This window comes from Mercenaria mercenaria, chromosome 14 (assembly GCF_021730395.1).
Source record: "Mercenaria mercenaria strain notata chromosome 14, MADL_Memer_1, whole genome shotgun sequence".
NCBI classification, from domain to species: Eukaryota; Metazoa; Mollusca; class Bivalvia; order Venerida; family Veneridae; genus Mercenaria; species Mercenaria mercenaria.
The window spans coordinates 66,738,579-66,756,006 of NC_069374.1; the positions used below are offsets into that span (position 1 = coordinate 66,738,579).

A 17,428-nucleotide genomic window follows, 5' to 3' on the forward strand; every position below is an offset into this window, starting at 1 on the left:
AAATGATTTTGCTTGTTTACAAACAAAAAGTCTCTGCTGAGCCTCCACTTAAATAATTTCTTCGACTTGCCTAATAGATTTAAATTTTATGAAACAGTAACTTAACATTCTCCATCACAATGTTCTATATAAAATTAAGCTTTTACAGTTCTGCATCATTATTGACGTAAGCAATATTTGTTAACTTCAGATTGCGGCATGTCACCCCTGGTTACTGGAAAATTGTGTCCGAGTTCACACACAAAGACTGTGTGAAGGAGATTAAAAGAATGAGAAATGTCACGACAGACCTTGGAAGAGGTAATTATGGAGCCTTTTAAAACAGTGCCAGTATTTATAAGCACTTCAAGTCTGAAATTTAGACTGACTTATAAAATTAAAAATCTTTTTTTTTTTTGCTCTTTATTGTTTTGTAAGCATAGATTGTGATTGAACTTTGTATGCATGTTTAATCTGCAATTACAGGCTACTCGGCAAACTTTCATCAGTACAATTTTACTTTGGACAAAGTTTGAGTTTCAGGTGTAGACTTTAAATTTTGCTGAGCAGCTGAAAAGAGGAAACCGCTCTAAACTGAACAGTTGTTTTAGTGTGGAATAATCTCCCTAAACCATAAACCTCACAAAATTTTTCTTTCTCTTTGGTCAATTGAGTGTTCAGTTAAGAGAGGTTCCAGTGTACTTGCTCATAAGTTAGTAAAATTAGTCTCAATTTTGAGGTTCTGAATTTAACTAAAATGGGTAATTTTTTTGTTTGTTTTTGTGTAGTAACTCAATTATAAAAAAAATGTATAATGTTGTTTGTTTGTGTTACATATATATGATTATTGTGAATAATAATTAAGCTATGTTCACTGACCTGAAAGAATGTGTTATGTTACTTATTTTGAATTGTTTGACCCCAACTGCTGTCGGTTCAAGCAGCACCAACTGAATTTGCAGCAAATGTCTTAGGGTACATATTTCGGCTCCTTCATTGATGTTCTGTATGTAAGAAGGGCAGGCTGGTGTATAAAACAGTTAAACTTCTGTTTGCATTAAATTTGGTGGTTTCCGCCCAGATGCCTATTCAGTTAGTATATGAATTTGCGTGTGTCTAATTCTAAGGATGAAGCAGTTTTTTTCAATATTCATTGGAATGTGGGCTGAGGTACTGTAACTAGGAAGTACAAGATTAGTCTCCCTTAAATAATAATGATTTCAAAGAAATGAACACAATGCTAAACTAAACAACAGCAAAATATGTAAGTTTTATAATAAAATAGAGTAAAGGGCTCAGATAAAATGTATTTATTTCTACTGTTATAGGCAGAGCTTGGTTATTTATGGCATTGAATGAGTGTCTACTGGAGAGCTACCTACGATGTTATCAACAAAACGAAAATCTGGTGGAAGAATATTATGTGAGGGATGCTCTAGTCAGAGACCAAGATGTAAGTAAAATAGTGAAACATTCTTTGTTGTTTTATGGGGAAACTAGAACTCCTGAAAACATTTTTAGCTCATCTGATTTTTTGAAAAAAAATGATGAGTTATTGTCATCACTTGAGCGGTTGTCGGGGTCGGCGTCTGCGTCGGCGTTGCCTGGTTAAGTTTTATGTTTAGGTCAGCTTTTCTCCTAAACTATCAAAGCTATTGCTTGGAAACTTGGAATACTTGTTCACCATCATAAGCTGACCCTGTATAGCAAGAAACATAACTCCATCTTGATTTTTGCAAGATTTATGGCCCCTTTTGTACTTAGAAAATATCAGATTTCTTGGTTGAGTTTTATGTTTAGGTCAACTTTTCTCCTAAACTATCAAAGCTATTGCTTTGAAACTTGGAATACTTGTTCACCATCATAAGCAGACCCTGTATATCAAGAAACATAACTCCATCTTGCTTTTTGCAAGAATTATTGCCCCTTTTGGACTTAGAAAATCAGTTTTCTTGGTTAAGTTTTATGTTTAGGTCAGCTTTTATCCTAAACTATCAAAGCTATTGCTTTAAAACTTGCAACACTTGTTCACCATCATAAGCTGACTCTGTACAGCAAGAAACATAACTCCATCCTGCTTTTTGCAAGATTCATGGCCCCTTTTGGACTTAGAAAATATTAGATTTCTTGGTTAAGTTTTATGTTTAGGTCAACTTTTTCTCTTAAACTATCAAAGCTATTGCTTTGAAACTTGCAACACTTGTTCACCATCATAAGCTGATCCTGTACAGCAAGCAACATAACTCCATCCTGCTTTTTGCAATAATTATTGCCCCTTTTGGACTTAGAAAATCATTTTCTTGGTTGAGTATTATGTTTAAGTCAACTTTTCTCATAAACTATCAAAGCTATTGCTTCAAAACTTGCAACAGTTTTTCACCATCGTAAGTGGACACTGTACATCAAGAAACATAAGTCTATCCTGCTTTTTGCAAGAATGATGGCCCTTTTTAGACTTAGAAAATCATGGGTAGGACAATATTTCTATTATACAAAAAAAAATCAGATGAGCGTCAGCACCCGCAAGGCGGTGCTCTTGTTTTTAACACATCATGCTGAGCATGACTGATTCTGCATTTGCGACCAATGTAGTTTTGATCAGCCAGCACATCCTTGCAGTCTGATCAAGATCTGCACTGTTCGCCATTCAGTCAGTATCTTTTGGTAAGCACCCCTTTTAACAGTTAATGGTGCAGTACAAATTGAAAGATGGACAAGTTCATTATAGAAATTTAGCAGAGTAAAGGTTAAAGGACATGTGCATTAATTTTATGTGATCTTAAAAGGAGGTGGATAATTGTTGACAATGATCAATACTAGCTGGGCTTCTAAAATACAAATTCTGTATAAGAATCACAGGGGTTTTTTTTACGACTGGGGGAAGAGGCCCCAGCCTGTCATTGGGGGAAGAAAATAGCGCGCGACGAGCAGTTTTGGGGGATTTTTTCACTCTGGGGGAATTTACAGTTATGTATAATAAACACTTTAAACTATGTTTTTATTACATATTCTTGCAACCTTTAGCAACTATACACACTGTCACTTAGCAATAGATGGACTTACACTAATGTTCACTTATCATTGTAACAAGGTGGGTGGGGAGAGTTGAAATGCTCAAATCATTGAATATTTAAAGGTCACATGCTTTTATTCACAAAAAATGCTTTAAAATAAGAGTTGCTTTTGCTCTAGCAAAATACCTCGGCAAAGATAATAAATTTGCGTAACGGCCGACCGGCTTATTTAATCGAATCAAGCACATAAAATAATTACTTTAAATTAACAACACATATTACACAATACAGAATAAGCTGTTACCGCTAATTAAGAAGAGGTACAAACACGATAATCTGACGCTGCATTGTTTATCATACTGATAATAACCACGTGTCAGTCGGCGCGTGGCGTGATTGACATCTTTCAGTAGCTAATTAACATACGACGCTCCGCCTACTGTCATACTTACGCTGGTGTCGACAAACAGTATGAAGTTCACTGGGATTTTGATTGACAAGGGGCAGAGCTTTCGAACTCGTTACGCATCAAAGGGTATTACCGCGAGACAAGCAGACGCCAACGGCATATTATGTGCGGGTCAGATACGAGTTTTTATCGATTTTCGCTGGTCTAAACCGGAACCTCGGGTCCACTGAACGCTCTTCTAACATTTTTCTACTATTTCTAAAGGTTTTCACACCCACTGAAAATTGTGAAAGACCGTCTGCAATTGTGAACGGGTCCGATATTCGGTCGGGAAAATCGCTGGGAGTAATCTCCATTGCTTTGTTTACGATTTTGGAGGGGGGAATTTCGGACGTAGGGGAATTTCGACTGAGGTAGGGGAAATCCTTGGCTGTGGGGGAAATCCTCGGCTGGGGGACGAGGCCGATATTCGGCCTCTGCTTTAGAATAAAAAAAATCCCTGAATCATATTGTCTTCTTTGCATGAGCTGTCTTTATTTTGAAGACCAATTGTAGAAAGATTTTAAATTATTTAAGACATGTTAAAGTAATGTCACATTTTTAGCTCAACTATACGAAGTATAAGGAGAGCTATTCTACTCGACCCCGCGTCGACGTCTTTCCGCCTCCCCACCTTGGTTAAAGTTTTTTACACTTTCTCTTTTTTAGCTCACCTGAGCACAAAGTGCTTATGGTGAGGTATTGTGATCACACTGTGTCCGGCATCCATCGTGCGTGCGTCCGTCCGTCCGTCCGTCGTCAACATTTGTGTTTAAACAACATGTCCTCCAAAACCATTGAATGGATGAAACTTGGCCGTGATGTTCCTTGGGTGGTCCTCTACCAAAGTTGTTCAAACGATTCTGCTTGGTTGCACATAGGGGCTGCCAGAGCTGAAAGTAGAAAAAACTTCAAACGACATCTCCTCCTAAACCGATGGTCCCATTTTGAAATAATTTCACACAAATGGTCCTTATGTCATCCTCTATCAAGTTTATTCAAATTATACCGATTTGTCAAAAAACATGGCCACTGGAGGGTGTGGTCACTTTTTCCTCTATGCATATAGTGGAAACTTTAAATATCTTCTTGTATGAAACTGCTTGTCCGATTTTAGAATCATTTTACACAAATGGTCCTTGTGTGACCCTCTACCAAGATTGTTCAAATTATTGGATTCGTCAAAAAACATGGCCGCCAGAGGGCGTGGTCACTTTTCCCTATATGTATATAGTGGAAACTTTTAAAATCTTCTTGTGTGAAACTGTTGGCCCGATTTTATAATAATTTACACAAATGGTCCTTGTGTGAGTCCCTACCAAGATTGTTCAAATTATTTTGATTCATCAAAAAACATGGCCGCCAGAGGCGTGGTCACTTTTCCCTATATTTATATAGTGGAAACTTTAAAAATCTTCTTGTGTGAAACTGCTAGCCCGATTTTAGAATGATTTTACACAAATGGTCCTTGTGTGACCCTTTACCAAGATTGTAGAAATTATTTTGATTCGTCAAAAAACATGGCCACCAACGGGCCAGGTCACTTTTCCCTATATGTATATAGTGGAAACTTTAAAAATCTTCTTGTTTGAAACTGCTAGCTCGATTTTAGAATAATTTTACACAAATGGTCCTTGTGTGACCCTCTACCAAGATTTTTCAAATTATTTGGATTCGTCAAAAAACATTGCCACCAGAGGGCGTGGTCACTTTTCCCAATATGTATATAATGGAAACTTTAAAAATCTTCTTGTTTGAAACTGCAAGCACGATTTTAAAATAATTTTACACAAATGGTTCTTGTGTGACCCTCTATTAAGATTGTTTAAATTATTTGGATTCGTCAAAAAACATGGCTGCCAGAGGGATGGTCACATTTCTTCTCTGAATCAATAATAGCTAGAGCCTTGATATTTGGCGTGTGATATCAGATTTGTAATGTCTACCATAATTGTTCAAATTGTTGCCCTAGGTTCAAAAGTGTGTGTGACATACATGTACAGTGAAACACCGCTCGCTCGAGCATCGATGACTCGAGCACCCGGGCTCGCTCGAGCAATTCATGTGGTCCCGGCCGATTTCCTTCTATTTTCTATGTGAAATTACCATGGCTGAGTCGAGCATCGATAACTCGATCGCTCGAGTATGACACCTGGTCCCTGGGTATTAACTTACTCTTTGTTGCTTATGGCAAACTCGAGCAGAGGTGTCAAAATTTTTCACACCACCGGCGGTCAGAATGTATCGGATAATTTAAAATTTTCTCACATCGTGAAAATTGCATAGTCTATTCCCCGACTATCTTAAATGTTTGTTTGTCGGTATATTTGATCTGATAATGAGATTAATTATTGATGAAAGGTGGAATAAAAATTTTATTGATCAAAATTGTTATTAATTATTACTTTTTTTTCTGCGGGATCGAGGAGATAATTATGAGGTCTTGATATTTTAATCAGCAGTTGTTTGCATACAAATAAAGGAAATAAGATAGCATTTTCATAAAATTGAGACGATAATTATGAGATCTTATTTTGGAAAAGAAAATTGCGAATTCGATTACAGTATTTCAAATAAAAAAATGTCTTAGCTGTTTCTTCACATGTGCCATTTACGATCTCTCATAAATAACGTTTGTAATACGTTTTTTGAAAATGTCACGTGTGTGTTATTATAACGCATCACCGTTTCCTCTGCAAATGGTCTCGATGACAGTTGGTAAAACAAACTTCAATTTTCTTCGTATGGTGGTCAATGTTTGGGTCGCTCGAAACCATGGATAACTCGAGCATTTTGCTCATCCCCTTGCGACCTCGAGCGAGCGGTGTTTCACTGTATATAATATAGGCTAACATAGAAGAAACCTAACTCTGTACTTATATAAACACACTTGAAGCCTTGTACACAGGTGAGCACTTTAGGGTCAATCACCCTCTTGTTCTTCTTATCTCTGTAATTAGTTGATGGATTTGATTCAAACTTAAAATAGCTATTCCTCATCATCACCCACATTTTCTGACCTAAGGGCCATAACTCTGGCACCAATATTTCATGATTTGTCCCCTCTTTTCACTTAGATTTTAAGGTTAAAGTTTTGGTGCACTTTCACTCTATGTCTGTTATTACTAAATGGATTTGATTCAAACTTAAAATAATTGTTCAACATCATCACCCACATCACATGACACAAGGTACATAACTCTGGCACAAACTTTTAATGAATTATTCCCCCTTTTTACTTAAAGTTTCAGGTTAAAGTTTTGATGCACTTTCACTCTATCAAAGTTATTCCTAAATGGATTTGATTCAAACTGAAAGTAGTTGTTCCACATCATATGACACAAGGCCCACTCTGGTACTGATATAAAATGAATTATCCTCCCTTTTCACTTAGATTTTCAGGTTAAAGTTTTGGTGCACTTTCACTCTATCTCTGTTATTACTAAATGGATTTGATTCAGACTTAAAATAGTTGTTCAACCCCATCACCCACATCACATGACATTAGGTGCATAACTCTGGCACAAATATTTCATGAATTATTCCCCCTTTTTACTTAGAATTTCAGGTTAAAGGTTTTGATGCCCTTTCACTCTATCTCAGTTATTACAAACTTAAAATAGCTGTTCAACATCATCACTCACATCATATGACACAAGGCCCATAACTCTTGCATCAATATTTTTTGAATTATGCCTAATTTTTGCTTAGAATTACACTTTGGTATTGTTTTGGTACATTTTATCTTTACCTTTCTTATTATTACTTTAGCTATTGTGCAATATCATCATCCACCATTGTAGTCATTAAACACTCTAGTGACAGCTCCGCTTTCCTCAGATGTGCCCAGTTTCACTATATAGCATCGAAATAGTCGAGCGCAATGTCTCCTGTGACAGCTCTTGTTAAGTTTTGTTTTCTGTCTTTCAGAAATTCAATGTATTACTGACTGTTATCTCTGGTTTAGAGAGTATTGAATTTCAGCTTGAATGTGTGAGTACCTGAATTACCCTATTAATTGTATTGACTGATAGCACATAACAGACATTTGACATGGATCTCAACATGGCTTTGGTTCTGACAATGACATGGAAATAAATAAAATGTAACTGTTTTCTTGAAAAACCATTGGTTCACTGTCAAATAATAAAGTCCATGTTTATGCCAATCTGCTAAACTGACACATTTTTCTGAATGATTAGTAACTGAAAGATATATTGTTGTTGTGAAGCTTGTATTGCCCTTGCATCATTCATATTGGCCGAAATTTTCATGTACGGGCTAAGTTTAGTTTAGAATTGACTCCATCAGTTTCATGTGATATAAACAAGAAACAATGCATCGCATATGTGGTCCAGTATTTCATAGTAACTGTTGAAAAATGATAACCTGTATTTTCTCTATATATATTACACAGGATATGCCTTATTTAGATCTATGTGTGTACCCGCCAAACAGCAAGCATACCTCCAATGTAGAATCGACAGTAGATTTTGACAGATTGTCAGTATGCAGCATGGAAAGTGTACATATACATGCATCTAGGCCTTTACCCCAGGTAAGTACTTTGTAACAGTAGTTGAAATATACTGTATACCAAATATTGATGTATTTTTGTAATGATAGAAATATTTTCAGATTTTATGGTAATTTCTGTTGTTAAAAGTTAAAGTTCCATAGGGCTCGTATTAGGGCTGTCATCGATAGAAACGATATTGATGTATCAACGATATTTTTTTGCCGATCGATTATCGATTCCCATTTTCAAAAATCGATATTTTACAGAGAGAAAAGACTATCCAGATAAACACTCAGACCCTCAAAAACAATTAAGCTTACAAAGTTGTAAATTTAGATAAATGCAAAAGAGAAGTGAAGGCAAAATGAAAAATGAAAGATTTTATTAATTTTTATTTATTTCTTTTATTTTATAAATACAAAAACAAAACACAGTCAAACAGTAATATGAAAAGTAGGCAACTTAAAATAGCATTTACAGGAAGGTATATAGTATGCATATGAACAAATAGGTTGTTAATCTAACTTAATAATCGATATATCGATGTATTGTCGATATTTGTTTTCTGATCGTCAATATGCCTAAGACCCAATCAATGACAGCCCTAGCTCGTAATTTTTATGTTATAAACAGGTAAGTGCTGTTAGAGACTGCACCTAATTAAATAGTTAGAAATATCATGCATGAAATTTTGAAGTCAAGGTCACAAAGGGAGATATCCAAACAGTGCATTTTAAAGTACTTTCTATTAAGTTAATTATATAGTCAAACCTATGACAAATACATGAGAAAACAATTATCAAACATTAGATTTAACAAGAAAATAATATATTTCATGAACGTAACAAAAATTGTGGCAGCCACAGTTTAATGAAAAGCATTATGTCCCTTTAATGCATATTCTACTTTGATATCAGATCTTAGGATTGACTTAAATTACAGAATGTTTTTGTATAATTTAGCAAGTTTTTTGTTTAGCTAAAAGCGTTCTGTCTAAAAAATTCGAAATAGAAATGATATTGGATGTTTATTTTAAAACAGTTTTCATAGTGAAGTACATGTATATTGCATTCATCAATACATTTATACACATATAACATCTAAACTGTGTTGCTTGGAAATTCATCTTTAGGATAAACTACCTTCTTCTCAACAGGTGTCACACAAATTGATAACGTTATTGGAAGTTGTTGATAAACCTTCAGCCTGCTGGCGGCAATAGGTTCTGCCTTTGCGACCAGTGCAGACCAAGATCAGCCTGCATATCCGTGGTCTTTCGTAGTATTTCAGAAATTCAGGAATCCATGAAAATTAGCCTTCTCACAAAAATTAATGATTTTACCATAGATTGTAACACAAAAAAAAACGGTCTTATTGCAGAGATTTTAGTCTTGCTTAGAATTTTAGAGATTGAGAAATCACTTGTTTAGTTGTTAATTAAAAGTGAAAACTGTTATCCAAGAATATGCTAGCATGATTTGTTTTATGTATAGAAAATTGTTTTTGTCATGTTAGTCACAGAGTAAAATTGTGAGGAAAGATAAAATGCATATATCAATATTCTGTAGGAGTTAGCAAAATTTATCAACTTAAATCATATTCATTTGTGATATTGTACATGCCTTTTCATCTGGTTTGAAAATTAAGTTAATTCTACCAATCTGGTGGTGAATTCTTTTTGAAATAGTTCCACCAGAGTTATTCAAACATATTGTATGAAGTGATCCAGTGGCATACAAAATTTGTCTGTGAACATTTTTGTCTAATGCAGAAAATTTCAGGCATCATGATTGACAGATTTGTCTATAAGTCTCTTGGTAGAAACAGTATTTCAGACTGTAGAGTTTTAAATGAACACTAGGCCTGTTTGTGAGGAGTCCTGTGGTATTTTCTGTGTTATTTAGCATTATAGACAAACTGCTGAGAGTTTTCCTACATGATATACTCAAACATTTTTCGGGGTGCTGGGTGTAGGGGTGGTGATACAGTTTCTGCCGTGTCCATCTGTCTGTGTGTCCTCAGTCCACCTGAGTTTTATATGGATAAATCCTACTGTTTGTAAGGCATTTGGCCCAAGCTTACAGTAATATATCAATCTGAAGCATATTGTCAGAACATGAATGTACCTTGCCTACTGCAGGAGTAATGGCCCTTTGAAATTTTACAGTCTGCTTTACATTGCTCAGTATTGATACATGCTTTCTGGGTAACTCCTACAGTTTTCAAGCGATCTGACCCAAACTTACAGAACAATATTGATCAGTATTAAAGTGAACTTGCACCTGTTGCCAGGACATGAATGTACCATGCCAGAATGTAAATACAACTGAAGGGCTTGTGCAGATAAATCTTACAATAGTTTTCAAGGCATCTGACCCAAACTGACACCTGTAACAGTGCTCAAACAAATATTGCTGTTAAGTTACCTTGCACATATTGTCTAGATATATAGCCTCCTTGTACCAACTAGCGAACGCTACCATCTCTCGACCGATTGCAATATATCACCGGATTACCGCTTTCTGCAAAGGTACTTTACTAATCTATTGGCATTTTCATAGGTCTTTTGCCAGTTTTTAGCAAAGAATTGGTAAAAAATTGCTGAAATATTTGTCTGATTTGGTGTCATGACACCGTAAAGGTAGTACTGGTGAAAGGTTGAGAATTGGTTCTCTGTAGAATGTGATTATCGATCAAACCTACCTACATGTACATTACTGTATTACGTCATGTAGTAGAAGTGAACATCCCAAAATAGAATACACAGCTTTGAAAAAGGTCAGTCTACCAATCAATGTCGATATCTTATATTTGATTATTTCTTAACCTATATAATTACTACAAAATAGTGTAAAACTGGGTCGAGAGATGGTACATGGAGGCTAATTATGTACTAAAATACATGCAAGTATAAACTGGTCCGCTTTATAAATGTAGTTACAACTGCTGTTTCCAGGATATATTTGGAGAGCATACATCAGTTTACTGATAGATATTGTACTTTAAATAAATGGATAATTAATTATTTTATTATAAGCTAGTAATTGAATGCACATGACAACAAATGTACATTTTAAAGAAGCTGTCACATGCTGTGTTGTTTGGCTAATTTCACATGGTATGTTCAAGTGTTTTCATATCATAAGATAAGTACTACTTGTGAAAAAAACAAAACGTTTTGATCTATTTTGAAACATTATTTTTAGCTCACCTGAGCAATGCTCAGGTGAGTTTTTGTGATCACTCAGTGTCCGGCGTCTGTCTGTCGTCTGTCGTCTGTCAACATTTAGCTTGTGTATGCAATAGAGGCTGTATTTTTCAACAGATCTTCATGAAATTTGGTCAGAATGATTACCTTGATGAAGTCTAGGCCGAGTTCGAAAATGGGTCATCTGGGGTCAAAAACTAGGTCACTAGGTCAAATCAAAGAAAAACCTTGTGTATGCGATAGAGGCTGTATTTTTCAATTAATCTTCATGAATTTTGGTCAGAATGATAACCTTGATGAAATCTAGGCCGAGTTTGAAAATGGGTCATCTAGGGTCAAAAACTAGGTCACTAGGTCAAATCAAAGAAAAACCTTGTGTATGCGATAGAGGCTGTATTTTTCAATTAAGCTTCATGAATTTTGGTCAGAATGATTATCTTGATGAAATCTAGGCCAAGTTTAAATATGGGTCATCTGTGATCAAAAACTAGGTCACTAGGTCAAATCAAAGAAAAACCTTGTGTATGCGATAGAGGCTGTATTTTTCAATTAATCTTCATGAATGTTGGTCAGAATGATTACCTTGATGAAATCTAGGCCGAGTTTGAAAATGGATCATCTGGGTTCAAAAACTAGGTCACTAGGTCAAATCAAAGAAAAACCTTGTGTATGCAATAGAGGCTGTCTTTTTCAATTAATCTTCATGAATTTTGGTCAGAATGATTACCTTGATGAAATCTAGGCCTAGTTTGAAAATGGGTCATCTGGGGTCAATAACTAGGTCACTAGGTCAAATCAAAGAAAAACCTTGTGTTTGCGATAGAGGCTGTATTTTTCAATTAATCTTCATGAATTTTGGTCAGAATGATTACCTTGATGAAATCTAGGCCGAGTTTGAAAATGGGTCATCTGGGGTCAAAAACTAGGTCACTAGGTCAAATCAAAGAAAAACCTTGTGTATGCGATAGAGGCTGTATTTTTCAATTAATCTTCATGAATTTTGGTCAGAATGATTGTCTTGATAAAATCTAGGTCAAGTTCGAATATGGGTCATCTGGGATCAAAAACTAGGTCACTAGGTCAAATCAAAGGAAAAGCTTGTATATGCGATAGAGGCTGTATTTTTCAATTGATCTTCCTGAAATTAAGTCAAAATGATAACCTTAATGAAATCTAGGCCGAATTTGAAAAGGGTCATCTTTGGTCAAAAAGTAGGTCACTAGGTCAAATCAAAGAAAAACCTTGTGTATGCGATAGAGGCTGTATTTTTCAATTGATCTTCATGAAATATGGTCAGAATGATAGCCTTGATGAAATCTAGGTCAAGTTCGAATATGGGTCATCTGGGGTCAAAAACTAGGTCACTAGGTCAAATCAAAGAAAATACTTACTTATACTCAAGATTTTTGCTCCAATTTTAATGATAATTGGTCAGAATATTTTTTCCATGAAATCACTAGGTCAAACATGTTTACTCTGTTTAATATGTTGTGTTATGGTGTGTTTCTCAGGTGAGCGACCTAGGGCCATCTTGGCCCTCTTGTTTATGAAAATATTTTCTTTGTTTATACCAAGGGCCAAGGATTTCTGACTTGATTTGAAGCAATTTACTTTTTTTCTAAACAGACAAAGCTTTCAAGGAAGATAACAGTAAGATATGCATGAGTGGTGACTTGCTGTTGTTGGTGAATGCTATTCCCTTTTATTTTATTTTTTCCATGTAGATAAATGCGTAAATGTTGTGCTGGCCTTAGTATTTGTATGTTTGCGTTAATTTGTCAGTGATGTTTGTCACTACATTGCTTCCTACAAATGTGAAAGAAAATATTTTTGCACATACATTGTATGGCTAGACAATTATTGTAAATCAAATACTGTTTCTTATATGATGATTCAGAAAATTCCTGTAGGTTGGTTTAAATTACTTAGAAAAAAATTTTAGTTACTTTTGCATGCATTGTTTTAAAGAAGTTTGCCTCTTACACTCTAAATTTGCTTTGAAAAACTGAATCAGCCTGTGAGTTTAGAGTAAGCAGAAATAAACAATGTAAGTCCTACTACTTTACCAAACCTTTTTACTTTGTGACTGACACATTTAAGAGATTTTCTATGTTATTTTGTAGACAGTGTTAATGTTTTTGTGCACCCTACTCCCCCACCCCCTCACTGAATTACACTTAAATGAAGAGGGCACTTTGATTTACCTTTGTCCATCTGTTTGTCCCTTCAACCATCTGTCCAACATTCAGTTTTGTTTATCTCAAAAAGTATTTCATTAAACATGGGATTGCTAATTTGCTATTCAGCATTTGCAGTTGGATATCTGGGTTTTAGCTTGGGTTTTCACTCTTCAAGACTAGAGTTATGACACTTGACATAGTCAAAAATATGCATAAAGGGTCGAAAAGTGTCATATGCATCTCAGGTACACACCTCCCCAACATACGCAGGCCCACCAGCACCCTCACCCCAAGGGTTTTTTAATCATTTTGGGTTTCTTGCACTTTTACCTCACCAGAAGAGCTCAGCTGTGCTATTGCAAATACTCCCAATCCTTACACACTTTCCTTCAGATGAAAACTCTTGTAAAACAACTGATCAGAATTGCCACAAACTTGGTCAGTAGCATACTGACATGGTCCTCTATCAGGTTTGTTCAAATGTTTCAGGTTAGCTGCTTTTAGGTGCTGCCAGACCTAAAAATAGAAAAACGTTTAGATGACTTTTTCTCATGAACCGCTTGATTGGTTCTCTCCCAACTTTGATCAAATTTGGGTGCTTGGCCCCTATTAGGGTCCGCTAGAGCTGAAAATAGAAAAAAAACCTTTAAACAACTTCTTCTCATGAACGGCTTGGTGGATCTTTGCCCAAACTTGGTCTGTAGCATCATTGTAAGGTCCTCTTCCTCACTTATTTAAATGAGGGCACTCAACTCCCTTTTAGGGGCCACTAGAGCTTGATATAGAAGTACCTCTAAACTTCTTCTCATGAACCACTGGACACAGATAACCATGATTGTAAAGAGACATTCCAAAACATCCTCAGACTATGATCTGTCTGTATTTTTTTTTTAGCTCACCTGTCACATAGTGACAAGGTGAGCTTTTGTGATCACCCTTCGTCCGTCGTCAGTCCGTCCGTGCGTCCGTCCGTCCGTCCGTCAACAATTTCTTGTCTGCACGATAGTGGTTTCATTTATGATTTTATTTTAACCAAACTTGCACACAACTTGTATCACCATAAGATCACGGTTCCTTTCTTGAACTGGCCAGATCCCATCATGGGTTCCAGAGTTATGGCCCCTGAAAGGGCCAAAATTAGCTATTTTGACCTTGTCTGCACAATAGCAGCTTTATTTATGATTTGATTTTTACCAAACTGGCACACAACTTGTATCACCATAAGATCTTGGTTCCTTTTTTGAACTGGCCAGATTCCATTATGTGTTCTAGAGTTATGGCCCCTGAAAAGGCCAGAATTAGCTATTTTGACCTTGTCTGCACAATAGCAGCTTCATTTATGATTTGAATTTAATCAAACTTGCACAAAACTTGTGTCACCATAAGATCTCGGTTGCTTTCTTGAACCGGCCAGATCTCATAATGGGTTCCAGAGTTATGGCCCCTGAAAGGGCCAAAATTAGCTATTTCGACCTTGTCTGCACAATAGCAGCTTCGTTTATGATTTGATTTTAACCAAAGTTGCACACAACTTGTATCACCACAAGATCTTGCTTCCTTTCTTCAACTGGCCAGATTCTATCATGGGTTCCAGAGTTATGGCCCCTGAAAGGTCCAAAATTGGCTATTTTGGCTTTTGCAGCCATATAGAGACTTCATTTATGGTTTTATTTGATACAAACTTTTGAAATATCTTCAACAACAATAAGTCTTGGATTCCGTGACAAATCAGATCCAATCATAGGTTCCAGAGTTATTTTATATCTTGATTACCTCCCCTGATTGTAATGAAAATGGATTTATATCAGTTAGTACTTATAGGACTTATTTGAAATCTCATTATTGTTATTATTTGGACTGAGACAATCAGGGTAGATAACTGTGAACTGATTTTATGTCAAATTACCTCCCTTTATTTCAAATTGAAATGGGTATATCTCCATAACTAATGAAGATACTGATCTGAAATTTCATTTATGTCAACAGATTTATTTGGCAGATCCTTCTTTTGTTCACTTACAATTTTTATTTTTAGCTCGACTATTCGAAGAATAAGTAGAGCTATCCTACTCACCACGGCGTCGGCGTCGGCGTCACACCTTGGTTAAGTTTTTCGTATCAGTCCACATTTTGACAAAGTCTTTTGAGATAAAGCTTTGAAACTTTCAACACTTATTTACCATCACCATGGCCAGTTATAGGCAAGAGTACATAACTCCATCAAGGATTTTGGCTGAATTATGGCCCCTTTTGACTTAGAAATCATGGTTAAGTTTTTCGTACCAGTTCATATTTTGACAAAGTCTTTTTAGATAAAGCTTTGAAACTTTCAACACTTGTTTACCATCACCATGGCCAGTTATAGGCAAGAGTACATAACTCCATCAAGTAGTTTGGCTGAATTATGGCCCCTTTCGACTTGGAAATCTTGGTTAAGTTTTTCGTACCAGTTCATATTTTGACAAAGTCTTTTGAGATAAAGCTTTGAAACTTTCAACACTGTGTTTACCATCACCATGTCCAGTTATAGGCAAGAGCACATAACTCCATCAAGGATTTTGGCTGAATTATGGCCCTTTTTGACTTTGAAATCTGGGTTAATTTTTCGTACCAGTTCATGTTTTGACAAAGTCTTTTGAGATAAAGCTTTGAAACTTTCAACACCTGTTTACCATCACCATATCCAGTTATAGGCAAGAGTACATAACTCCATCAAGGATTTTGGCTGAATTATGGCCCTTTTTGACTTTGAAATCTGGGTTAATATTTCGTACCAGTTCATGTTTTGACAAAGTCTTTTGAGATAAAGCTTTGAAACTTTCAACACCTGTTTACCATCACCATATCCAGTTATAGGCAAGAGTACATAACTCCATCAAGGATTTTGGCTGAATTATGGCCCCTTTTGACTTAGAAATCTTGGTTAAGTTTTCCGTACCAGTTCATATTTTTTGTAAAGTGTTTGACATATGGCTTTGAAACTTTTATCACTTGTTAAGTATAATAGTCTCTATCTGTAGGAAAGAGTACATAACTCTGTCATCTATTTTGGCTGAATTATGGCCCTTTCTGGACTTCGAAATTGGTTCTGTTTTCATACAAGTCCACCTTTTGTCAAAACTATTTGACATATGGCTTTTAAACTTTGACCACTTGTTTATCATTATGATTTCCATCTGTAGGCAAGAGTACATAACTATTTTGACTGAATTATGGCGCTTTTTGGACTTTGAAATTGGTGCATATATTGCCATTTAGTGCAAGACTTATCGAAATCAAAGAAATACAGGAACATTGTTTGTCTAATCTATTTATTTCTTTTGTCTGAATATCTGTGGAAATATTTTGACCCCATTCTTCAATCAACTCTTCGAATAGTCGAGCGCGCTGTCATCAGACAGCTCTTGTTTTAATTACTTCCCTTTTACGTTATATAAATAGCTTATTTTTAGTAACTTTTTTTATTATTGGCCGTAGGGAAAAACTGAGACCACTTTTCTGTGGTACAACATGGATGGTACCTCCAATTTTTAGGTGTATTTTGACATATCTATACCTTGTAAGAAATTTTTTTTCTTTTTGGTGAAATTTCTTTGCTTTGTTGTTCCTGTCCTTTGGAATTAGATATTTTTTCTGAGGACCTTCTTGTCCTCAAGTGCAATGATAACAGGTGAGCGATATAGGGCCATCATGGCCCTCTTGTTTTTTTTTTGCGCTCAATTTTAAAGACCCAGTGCTTGAACTGTTTGTCTTCTGTCACAACAGTGTTTAAGCTCTTAAATAAGGTGAGAGAGATGAGAAAGATGATTTAGCTGCAACATGGCCCTCTTGTCTTCATTGGTAATATCATCCTCAAGACATAACTTTTCCTGTCTGATTTCAGAACAATGAAGTGAAAGGTTTTTTGTCTTGTTTTGTCAACAAGTAACATGTACCTATACCGTGACAGTGGGTAGGGGTGGGGGGCACCTGTGTCCTATGGACATGCATCTGGTTAAAAATAGATAATTCCATAAATCAACAAATTGCTTTATTATGTCTCCCCCAGGAGACATATTGTTTTTGCCCTGTCCGTCCGTC

General features: G+C 35.8%; 1 protein-coding gene across 2 annotated transcripts in view; it reads left to right on the forward strand.

The window, feature by feature from the left end:
* LOC123526983 (pleckstrin homology domain-containing family M member 2-like) overlaps positions 1-17,428 on the forward strand; it is a 66,898-nt gene that overhangs the window by 13,263 nt on the left and 36,207 nt on the right. Inside the window, exons 3-7 of one of the 2 annotated variants that reach the window (XM_053523767.1) lie at positions 191-300; positions 1,308-1,432; positions 7,372-7,434; positions 7,859-7,999; positions 12,795-12,818. In XM_053523767.1, the coding sequence (XP_053379742.1) occupies positions 191-300; positions 1,308-1,432; positions 7,372-7,434; positions 7,859-7,999; positions 12,795-12,818 (463 nt within the window). The remainder of the gene's footprint in view (positions 1-190; positions 301-1,307; positions 1,433-7,371; positions 7,435-7,858; positions 8,000-12,794; positions 12,819-17,428) is intronic. The other variant, XM_053523768.1, reaches the window with a different exon arrangement.